Raw genomic sequence first — 12,503 nt, 5'->3', positions numbered from 1 at the left:
TGTGATTAAATTATATTTATATAAATCTTAGTGAAATGTATATTTAGAGTTTTCTAAAAAAATATGAAACAGATGTAAAAAAATAACTTACTCCAATTGGAAACAGAGGTTGGTATGGAACAGTAAAGCCACAAGGTTTGTACGAAGATTCAATAAGCCTCGGGCAAGTTGAATCATGAGGACACTGTATAAAATAAATTTCCAAATTTTTACTGATAATAAAATGTAAAATTTATTGAAACACATTCCTACTCAAAAGAAAAATTACATAGGTATTAGAAACATGTGGTGATAATTTTCTCTAGGGTTTTAAATGTTTATAATAAAATAAATTTAATAAATATAGCAAAAGAGAAAGTAAAAGATTGTCTTTTCAAAATCGGCAATGAAAATATAAATTCTAAAGGTGTAATAGTCAACTGTGTTTTATTATTATTATTATATAGTTTTAATTATCATCTGTTTTGTGGCTCAAATTGTTATAAATTTTATATTGATATAATTGATTAGTTCTTAGTTTTCCTTGCTTGCAGTAGCACTGTGTTTCTCCTTATTTGTAACATTTTGTCCTCCCTCCAGCCATAGAAGAATGGTTCTTTATGTTTTGAACAAGCAGAATGATGCTTTAAAAACTAAGTTTATTCATACAGAAAATTGAATATAAAAGCTACAAAACAAGGATTCACATCAGCCATTTCAGATGCTGCTGAAGCACTTATACCGATAATAGAATACAGTCAAAATTCGTTAATCCGGACTCGTCGGGACTTCGGCGATTCCGGATTATCGATTTTTCCGGATTATAGATCATCAGTTTAAATCTGGTAAGATGGCATGCAGAAATTATAAAATTAAAAATATGAAACCGTAATTTATGAAATAAAGAACAATTATGATCTAAAGGGTATCAAAATTTACAAAAAAAAAAAAAAAAAAAAAAAAAAAAAAAAAAAAAAAAAGCTTAATATTTATTTGTTTACTTTACTTTCTTCGCTATTGGAAACGAATTATAATGACGAGGAATTTGATTTAAATCATATCAAAGACGGAGTACATCGAGATGAAATAATTACATTTAGTAAGGAATTATAAGCCAAATAAGGAACAGCTTTACTATAGCCCACCTTCAAAGTTTGGCGAATTTGGTTTGGCGCCAAAGCACATGAAATATGTTGTTTTGAAAAATGGTTGCCATCCAGATTTTCGACGAAACTCCGTGTTTCAAAAAATGGTGGCCATCTTGATTTCACCAGAAATCGTGGATAATAGAAATAAGTTTATGAATATTATACACGATTTTAAGAGAAAGAAATATTAAGAAATGATTAATAAAAATGATTAAGATTAAAAGGATGTAATTTTAAAAACAATACCGGAAACCTTTAGCTATTTCACCTTTAATAAATAATTTGGTGTGACGTCACAATGTATTCTCCATGCTACGCGTAATTTGTATTTTCTCTTTAAAAAAAATAATGAATTGTTTATTATTGTAAATTAACATCAAATTCTTTAAATTTACATTTCTGAGCTTAGGCGTAACTGAAAATAAGTATAATAAATTGTTTATATTTAAAATTATCATGATACAGTAAGCGAATTCTACCAGTTCAACGATAAAGAACGTCGCAGTCTCTCATACTTGTATTTCATACAGCTTCCATATTTTCAAAGATTTTTAAGCTTTAGCATTTATACAAATAAAAAAGTTTTTTTTTTAAATTAATACTCTGGAACATATCAATTTTATCATATTTACAAATTAACGTTTTGCTACGTAACAACATAATCCCTTATATACCAGTAAGTAGACAATTTTCATTATTTTCTAAAAATTTTAAACTTCACATTAATGAAAAACAGGTTCTTAAATTTCTAAATCACATTATATTCTCTGTAGGCAGGCATACTAGAATTCTACACATAAATAAATAAAAAATTTATTTTTCTCGCAATGAAAGAAAATATTATAAGAAAATAAATACTACAAATTAGGAACACTAAGCAATACTTCACATACACACACACATACAGTGTCTCACAAAAGTGATGGGACACTTGTGCTTTACAAAAGGAAACTGTAGTAAAATAAATTAAAAAAACATGTAAAAAATTTTTGTGGGTGTGTTTCATACTTAAATTTAGTAACAATTACTACATAACATACATTTTCTCAAAATATTAAAATATCAGTTTAATAAAAATACAATTGTTTAGAAAGGAGCAAAAAATGGCTCACATAAGTGATGGGACACTTACTTTTCCATCAAATATTTATCCAAAAATTTTACTTTATAAAAGGTTTTAATATTTTTTTGGATTTCCTTTTACTTTTAAAACATGATTTAATTTTCTTGGGATGGATTCGACTAATTTTTTTGCGATTTCTGGAGTGATTTTACCCCATTCTTCTTGAAGCACCGATTTTAATTGTTGTTTTGAAGAAATGGTGTGTTTGCGAAATTCTTTCCTGGTTTTTCTCCACGCCAAGATTCTACCGTCAGAATCAAATATATTAAATTTACTCTCATCAGCAAATATAACTTCATTCCAGTAATCAGAATTCTTAGTTATGTTGGATTTTGCGAAAGCCAGTCTGAGGTTTCTATTCTTTTCACTCACGAAGAACTTTTTCCTAGCTGCTCTACCGTGATATCCAGCAAATCGAATTACTCTTCCAATAGTCTCAGGATTAATTACTCCATATAATGCTTATAAATCAGCAGCAACTTTGGGAGCACTCATTCTTGGATTTTTTTTTTTAATATTTCGAACGATAATTCGCTTTAGTCCATTGGATAGCTTTGATGGTCGGCCACGTCTTCTTTATCCTGAATCATATGATTCTTTTTATATCGTTTAATGATATTCAAAACTGTTGAATGACTCAGGTTAACGGTTTCAGCAGTTTTTCTAATAGAATTTCCACGTTAAATATGCAAATTAATAACTAATTTTCGAATTTCAGGCAAAGTTTCTTTTCGTTTAGCATTCATGGCTGCACAGAGATAAAAAACACAAAAATTCCAAAACAAACTGGAGAGAAATACTGCAGACGATTGCGATAAATTATTGCCAATTGCTTTTGAGTAAAAATAAAAACCCCAAAAAATATTTTTATTGCTTACTTCAGACGATTTTGGTTGCATAATACGTAGTAGTATCTAATGGTGTCCCATCACTTATGTGAACCATTTTTTGCTCCTTTCTAAACAATTTTATTTTTATTAAATTAATATTTTGAGAAAATGTATGTGATGTAACAATTGTTACTAAATTTAATTATGAAACACACCCACAAAAAATTTTTACATGCTTTTTAATTTATTTTATTGCAATTTCCTTTTGTAAAGCACAAGTGTCCCATCACTTTTGTGAGACACTGTATTATCAAAGAACTCATATTATCAAGTGCGATTACGATTGCAAACACTACGTATTATAATAATGAGGTAAAAGTTACTTATAGGGTCAAAGTTTACAGTTTTGCTACTGTTGAGTAGATCGTCGGGCTATCGATATATATCGTAAGTCGGAAAGCATTATAAACATATCAAAACCAAAAAATTAAAAATACAATTTAAATGAAAAATGATGTCTTAAATATAATTCACAATTAAAACAACAATACAAATTTAAAATACACAAACGATATGTTACACATTACATACAAAATACGTTACATTACAGCTCATCATCACACATTATCTCGTTTTCCTTTGTACACAACGATCCGTATTCGCCCAAAAAACATCAAAGCTCGGTGTCCATGTACACATCCATCTATTTCCACCTTAAAAATATCAGAGAATTGCACAACCTCGGCATTGCGCACTACATTGGCTCTGCCCATGTACACATCGATCTATTTTCACTTAAAAAAACATCCTAGAATTGCACAAACTAGGCACCGCGCTCTACATTGGCTTTGCCCATGTACACATCGATCTATTTTCACTTAAAAAATCATCCTATAATTGCACAAACTAAGCACCGCGCACAACCTCGGCAGAGCACACTACATTGGCTTTGCCCATGTACACATCGATCTATTTTCACTTAAAAAAAAATTCTAGAATTGCGCAAACTAGGCACCGCGCACAACCTCGGCATTGCGCACTACTTTGGCTGTGCCCATGTACACATCGATCTATTTTCACTTAAAAAAAATCCTAGACTTGCACAAACCAGGCACCGCACACTACATTGGCTTTCCTATGTACACATCGATCTATTTTCACTTAAAAAAACATCCTAGAATTGCGCAAACTAGGCACCGCACACAACCTCGGCATAGCGCACTACATTGGCTTTGCCCATGTACACATCGATCTATTTTCACTTAAAAAAACATCCTAGAATTGCGCAAACTAAGCACCGCGCACAACCTCGGCATTGCGCACTACATTGACTGTGCCCATGTACACATCGATCTATTTTCACTTAAAAAAACATCCTATAATTGCACAAACTAGGCACCGCGCACAACCTCGGCATTGCGCACTACATTGTCTGTGCCCATGTACACATCGATCTATTTTCACTTAAAAAAACATCCTATAATTGCACAAACTAGGCACCGCGCACAACCTCGGCATTGCGCACTACATTGGCTTTCTCATGTACACATCGATCTATTTTCACTTAAAAAAACATCCTAGAATTGCGCAAACTAGGCACCGCGCACAACCTCGGCATAGCGCACTACATTGGCTTTGCCCATGTACACATCGATCTATTTTCACTTAAAAAACATCCTAGTATTGCGCAAACTAGGCACTGCGCACTACACTGGCTTTGCCCATGTACACATCGATCTATTTTCACTTAAAAAAACATCCTATAATTGCACAAACTAGGCGCCGCGTACAACCTCGGCATTGCGCACTACATTGGCTGTATAGAAATTTGTGGTTCGTGAAGTTATGCAATTAGAAACATGAAACATTTTTAAGATGATATTTGGAATACTAGATGGAATGAATCAGAGAGGTGCGTGGGTCTTTTGAAGTCTATTAAAATTCAAAATGGTATGCGACCAATTAGTAATATTGATTTAAACCAGTTTTTAACTGGGCATGGAAGATTTCCCGCGTACCTCTCGAGATTTAATTTACAAAATTCAGACTTACGTGGTCATTGCCATCAAGTTGGTAATGCAGATCACTTCTTGAATCATTGTTCCTTATTGGAAATTTTGAGAAAGAAATGTTTGGGAAATAAGTCATGGAACTTAGAAATCTTAAAAACATATTCTAAATCTGCAATGAATTTGATTAATTCTAATACAGTTGAATTTGAAATATTTGTTTAGTATTGTGTATATTTATCTTTTGATTATATGTATTATATTCTCAGTTATGAGTATTTATAGGTTTACTACGAAAATTTTGAAATTTTTCTATATATTGTTTTATTTAATGCATTGTAGATGTTTTGTGCATATAATATTTCGAGGAGATACAGTTGATTGTTGCATAGATATGGCCTTGCAGATGTTGAGAATCCTGATGGATTACCAGATTTAATTTATCGAAATTAATGGTGGTTTCGAGTTTCAGGATTTTGATTTTTAAATTTTAAATTTTATGGAATTTTTATATTTTTTCTTAAATTTTAAATTGTATTTTTTGATTTAAAAATGTTCTGAAATTTTAAAGTTTTAAAATTTTTCTTATATTCTGTTCTTAATGGAGTAATTGCTACAGTTTTAATATGATACATGGCAATCTTAAGTTTTTCCAGTTTTGGTTTTGGTTGGTTTTTGGTTATTGGCAGTCTTGGAGCTTCTTTTCTATGATTATTAAAGATAATTAATACATTTGAATTCAGATAGTGGTAGGACTATTAAAGTAAATTTTTGAAATAAATTAATAGTTTAAATAGAATTATGATTATACAAATAATATGCTATTAAAGTAATATTGTAGGGAATTCGGTTTGACCTTCTACAGGTTATTCAAACTGGGAATTCCTCGATGGCTTTGGACCGCCTGTGCTTGTTCCGAAAATTCATGTGAATGAATGTTTCTTGAGAGTTTCCGCCACTCTGTTTGCCCGTGGGGTTTTTAATTGTTTTTGGATTTTACATGCTTCGTGCTGTGCTTCGTTGTTTGTATGTCTCTTCCATATTTTTAGTTTGTTAATTAACCTCCAATTGTTTTTGTTTAATTAGCTTCTTTTTCTCTCTTCTTTCCTTTTGTGGTCTTGAGGGGGTCGACCCTTTATGGTCATATGGTCCAGTGGGACTAGGAGAATTGGGTCTTCCCTGTATTATGACTATTATGACTACACTGGCTGTGCCCATGTACACATCGATCTATTTTCACTTAAAAATCATCCTACAATTGCGCAAACTAGGCACCGCGCACAACCACGGCTTTGCGCACTACATTGGCTGTGCCCATGTACACATCGATCTATTTTCACTTAAAAAAACATCCGAGAATTGCACAATCTAGGCACCGCGCACAACCTCGGCATTGCGCACTACATTGGCTCATTCCGATTGGTTATACCTGAGGCCGGAAGCCTGGTCTGTAGTGCTTTGCCCATATACACATCGATCTATTTCAACTTAAAAAAACATCCTAGACTTGCACAAACTAGGCATCGCGCACAACCTCGGCATTGCGCACTACATTGGATCTGCCCATGTACACATCGATCTATTTTCACTTAAAAAAATATCCTAGAATTGCACAAACTAGGCACCGTGAACTACATTGGCTTTGCCCATGTACGCATCGATCTATTTTCACTTAAAAAAAACATCCTAGAATTGCACAAACTAGGCACCGCGCACAACCTCGGCATAGCGCACTACATTGGCTTTGCCCATGTACACATCGATCTATTTTCACTTAAAAAAACATCCTAGAATTGCGCAAACTAAGCACCGCGCACAACCTCGGCATTGCGCACTACATTGGCTGTGCCCATGTACACATCGATCTATTTTCACTTAAAAAAACATCCTATAATTGCACAAACTAGGCACCGCGCACAACCTCGGCATTGCGCACTACATTGGCTTTCTCATGTACACATCGATCTATTTTCACTTAAAAAAACATCCCAGAATTGCGCAAACAAGGCACCGCCCACAACCTTGGCAGTGCGCACTACATTGGCTGTGCCCATGTACACATCAATCTATTTTCACTTAAAAAAAAAAAATCCTAGAATTGCACAAACTAGGCACCGCGCACTACATTGGATTTGCCCATGTACACATCGATCTATTTTCACTTAAAAAACATCCTAGAATTGCGCAAACTAGGCACCGCGCACTACATTGGCTTTGCCCATGTACACATCGATCTATTTTCACTTAAAAAAACATCCTAGAATTGTACAAACTAGGCACCGCGCACAACCTCGGCATTGCGCACTGCATTGGCCCTGCCCATGTACATATCGATCTATTTTCACTTAAAAAACATTCTAGAAATGCACAAACTAGGCACCGCGCACTACATTGGCTCTGCCGTGTACACATCGATCTATTTCCACTTAAAAAAGCATCCTAGAATTGCAGAAACTAGGCATCGCGCACACCAGCCAGCCGAGACCCCTTCGTACTCAACATACAAAGGGCATTAGTCAACCTCCCACTCAATTATCGTCCCATCATTAGCTGGGTACCAGCGCACACAGGTGTAGTCGGCAACGAGCTGGCGGATGAACAGGCAAAACAAGCGGCTTCGGGTATCTTTCTGCCAGAACATGCTCTACCTCTTCCTTCCTCTTATCTCAAAAAGATTACACGCGGCGACCTTTACGCAGAATGGCAGCAGAGATGGGATACTTCCCGGACAGGTCGAAGGACGTATAAATTTATCCCAAAAGTTACAGACCTTGTCTTCTCCAACTCATCTTCATTGACTACATTCCTCTCTGGGCACGGCCCGTTTCCTGATTACCTACACAGATTTGGACTTAGAGACTATGATCTCTGTGAATGTGGACTAATCGGAACGCCAGACCATTATGCATTTACATGCAGATTGACAGAGGCGCACCACATGCGTCCTCCTTCAGATAGATATTGGAGGGAATGGACAAAAGTGCTACTAGAACGGAGGGGTGCGTGCTTTAAGCTTCACAAGATCATCAAGTTCTGCAGGGTACACTTTTCATTTGTCACCTAATACCTCCCAGAGCATAACCCTGCTACCAGATAAGTAATATCTGTTTGCTACTGTGATGTCCATATTATTTTCATCATACTCTTATCCTATACGTTAGATGCATTTAACGTATTACCTTAAATACTACACTTTATGTGACTTTTACTTGACTGTAATAATTATCCTCGATGTGTTTATAGTATTAACTTAATTATTATAATTGATATCATATGCTTTCATTTTAATCTGAATTTTGTAACTACAGTATATGCTGTCAACACATTAACGTGTCTAATATATTAATTTAATCATTATAATCGTAATCTTATGCCTTCCACTTAAATTGAATGTAGTAAATACATAATCCAACGTATATATATGTAAGTGGATTCCCATCAGCATTAAGTAATGAACTGACACTCTTATAAGTATGTTTCATAAGCAAATTATCTTAAGAATGTATTATATTATGTATATTTAAGCATTGCCATAAGTAATGTAAGCAAGATCCTGTATGCGTATCAATAATATGTATTGCCAGTTGTACAAAATTTCATGCTTGTTTAATCATTGTACCATGGTATTCTGTGCTTTGCTTACTGTACTCAGAAACTTCACTATTAGTACTCATTCATCTCAGTATGTTGCCATTTTTATCTCTTATGTTTTTATTGCATATTACCAAGAAGTGTCATGTAATCAAAATGCGCACTAAGTCATGTCAGCCATAGCACTTCCCTATATTCTTTATTGTTTTACTCCTATGTAATTATGCCTTATTGCAAATCGTGTAACCTACTAAGCAAGCATATCTAATCTAGAATTTATCATGCGCTTACCTAGTATTAATAGTTATAAGATAGTTGCATCATTTCGATTTCCGCACAAAATTCCTGAAACACAGCTGTATGTTTTGCATTAAATTAAGAAATTTTGAAACTTATAGTACTATTTGCGAACTTCGTTATGCACTTATGAGCTTTAGTATTAAATACTATTCTTTAGTTACTCACTATTAATCGTTATTAAAGTATCTCAGTATCATTCATTTACTTACCTATTCAAATTTGCAATGTTCTGCATTCGAGTATTTAATTATTTATCTTATAATCCTATATATTATGTAAGCGCATATTATGAAACGCATATATTATGTAATATATAAATAACGTGTGGCTGCTAGGACCTATTTAATGTTTATAATATTCTGTGTGCACAGCTACTAATGAGTATATTTGTGCGGATATTAAGTTATAATATTTGTTCATTGAGCAAAACAGTAATAATGTTGATGCAATGTATATTTTTTTTAATGCTACGTGTAATTTTTAGTGCTATGTATAATCTTCATGCTATGTATGTAATCTTCATGCTATGTATATCATCATGCTATGTATGTATGTATGTACAGTATGTCTTTAGTATGTGACACGGACAGATACGCAGCATAGATTAAGCCAAGTTCACCAATAACGATTTGTAGTGAAGTCCGGACACCTTATTAACTCAATGTACTAAATTTCATGCAGTGCTCTTAACCCATTACTGCCGATGGAACATTACACAATCAGAGCAATTGTAATTACACGCGCGTATGAATAATACTCAGCTCAGTACAGCACTTACATCTTTTCATGAAGCAGACAACGTCTGCAAAGGTGCCATTGTAACAACCATTACTGTGAATCGGTAACTTCTGACTTAGACTCAATAAATACCGCTGGTTTGCGGGGCTCGCCCTGGCAGTGGCGGAAGTAGATAGTAGATAATTTCTACAGGTCAGGCACTATTCCGATTGGTTATACCTGAGGCCGGAAGCCTGGTCTGTAGTGCTCTGCCCATGTACACATCGATCTATTTTCACTTAAAAAACATCCTAGAATTACACAAACTAGGCACCGCGCGCGACCTCGGCTATGCGCACTGCATTGGCTTTGCCCATGTATATAGCGATCTCTTTTTACTTAAACATCAGAAATTGAATAAACTCTGCATTGCTCATATACTTAGAAATCTGCTTGCACTTAAAAGAAATCGGAGAATTGCAGAAATTCGCGCATAAGCAACTCCATTGATTCGCGTTGAAAAAAAAAAAAAAAGTTTCTAGAAAAATTGAGCTTACTACAGGCGAATCAAGATCCTAGCCTAATTAATTTCTCAGCCATACATTTCTTGCAAATACTACCATTCGATGACTTTTTCTGACTAACTAACCAGCATGGTATCTTACATTTTTCGCAGAAAACGTTATCCTTCAATAATCGACAATCTATCAAAAATCCTCTAAAAAGTTCATACTCATGTTAATTCATACATAAAATATCTGTTTCCAAAATTTTACGCTTGTTTGAAAACTCCCACCTTAAATTTTCCTTTATAATCTCCTGATATTTAATTACAACATCACTAACAGCAGTTTTAGAGCAAGCAATAACTAAACGCAAAAATATCACCTCAAGTAGCCAAAAATATATATACAAAATAGTATTCACGGTATCTGAGCGTTAAACAATCGCCAATAACAGTGTTACGAATTGTGTATTTAAGATATTAATTTTAGTAGAATTCTAATTTAAAATGTTGTATTTCCTCCTGCAACGCAGCGTGAGACAAATTTTAAGAGAAATCTATACCGGAAAAGTAAGAATACAGGGCACGTGCATTAAACTTTGAGTAAACGGATATGTCGGTAATTTGTATTGAAATTGAATAAATGTAACTGACTACTAAATTAGCTGTAACCGTAATTCCATCCTCTTGTTTACATTGCGTTTTGGGTTACCAGATCATATCATTTATCGTCGCTCTTAGCGATATTTCTTTTGTTTAAAATTCCAGAAGGAGCCGTGCCCCAAATAAAATAAAAACATCTGCCCTGAAGATAAGGATAGTGCTGACAGATCAACTTCCAATTCATAGCGTGCCGCGGCGTCCCCCCGCCGCAGAGCAGCGTGAAGTTGAAAAACAGATTTCGGAATGGTTAGATAAACAAAGGATATACCTTTATCAATTTTTTGCAGCAATTCCACTTTTTGTTTAATGGACTTCGAAACATACTTTCGCTTTGTAGATACTTTGCATATTAGTAAATATATATCGGAAATTCTATTTGACATAAGCGAAAGTTCAAGCTTACTTTTATAAAATTGCTCTAACAGTCTGCAAAAAATAATAAGTCGGATCCAATTCGAAGATTAAGGAACAAGGCAATCTACAACATTAACTGAAATAGATAATTTTAGTTTATACCGTCCGTTATACATTAAACGAGCATGCGTAAATGCATTATGCGCATAAACGCCTATGCGCATGCGCCAATGCGACACATGCGCAGAAAGTTTGTAACTTTGAGGTCCGGATTATAGATCATTCCGGATTATGGGTGTCCGAATTAACGACTTTTGACTGTATCAGCAAAAAGTGGATTCCTTAAAACTCTGCTTCAAGATTTGAATAAATTGCGTAATGGACATTATGAAAAAGCTGAAAATAAGGAATTACAAGAAGCTGATGTTAGTGCAGATGAATTAGAAGTATGTCATGTGACAAATGAGGTGAGTCTTCTAAGCCAGCGGTCGCCAACCGGTGATCCATGAAAATCTTTTGATGGTACACTGAAAAATTGGGACATTATTTATATTTTTATGAAGATTTAGTTGAAAAAATGATGCGTAACAAAACCTATTATGGAATCTGGATTACACTTTTTTTCTTAATTTTAGCTACTACTTAGCGAAATTCCTTCTGAATTTAGTGACTTTTTAGCTACTTTGGTGAAAATGGGCTTTAGCCCACTGCTTGGCGATTTTCAGTAGCGGCGATTTTTTGAAAATCGCCAGTAAACGTTGTATAAACAAAGTTGCGAAGGCGGAGCTATGTGACGTTCATAAATGGGTGGGACTAAGATTGTGACGTCACAATGTATTCTCTACAGATGTAGAAATAAGTATACTAAATATTTTGTATTTCAAACTATTAAATACGGTAAGTGAATTGTAACAGTTATTGAAACTGTAAACAACGTCGCAATCTCTTATACAGGGTGAATATTTTTAAGCTTTAGTATTTATACAAATAAAATCTAATTTTTTTAAATTTTAATTTCATATTGCGGAACATTTTAACTTTATCATCTTTACAAAATTACCTTATTGCTACGTAACGACACTATCTCTTACATACTAGCAAGTAAACAATCTTCATTATTTTCTAAAAATTTTTAAGCTTTATATTAATAAAAAAAGGGAAAATATTTATTATTGAATATCAACATCATTCACAGCTTTCATTTCCATGTTTCTTAAATTCCTAAACCACGTTCTATACTTTCGTATTAGAATTCTACACATTAATAAATTTAAAAAATCTAAT

At 33.9% G+C, this 12,503-nt stretch overlaps 1 protein-coding gene across 2 annotated transcripts in view; it reads right to left on the bottom strand.

Moving 5' to 3' along the window:
- Positions 1-12,503, bottom strand: part of LOC118190978 (ribosome assembly protein METTL17, mitochondrial) — a 166,848-nt gene that overhangs the window by 18,847 nt on the left and 135,498 nt on the right. For both annotated transcript variants that reach the window (XM_085818485.1, XM_085818484.1), the window contains exon 12: positions 92-184. In XM_085818485.1, coding sequence (XP_085674611.1) covers positions 92-184 — 93 coding nt within the window. The remainder of the gene's footprint in view (positions 1-91; positions 185-12,503) is intronic.

The sequence above is a fragment of the Stegodyphus dumicola genome, chromosome 6 (genome assembly GCF_044657685.1).
Source record: "Stegodyphus dumicola isolate Sdum_Otavi_A_Nest chromosome 6, ASM4465768v1".
NCBI lineage: Eukaryota > Metazoa > Arthropoda > Arachnida > Araneae > Eresidae > Stegodyphus > Stegodyphus dumicola.
This window is presented reverse-complemented; position numbering and strand designations above follow the sequence as displayed.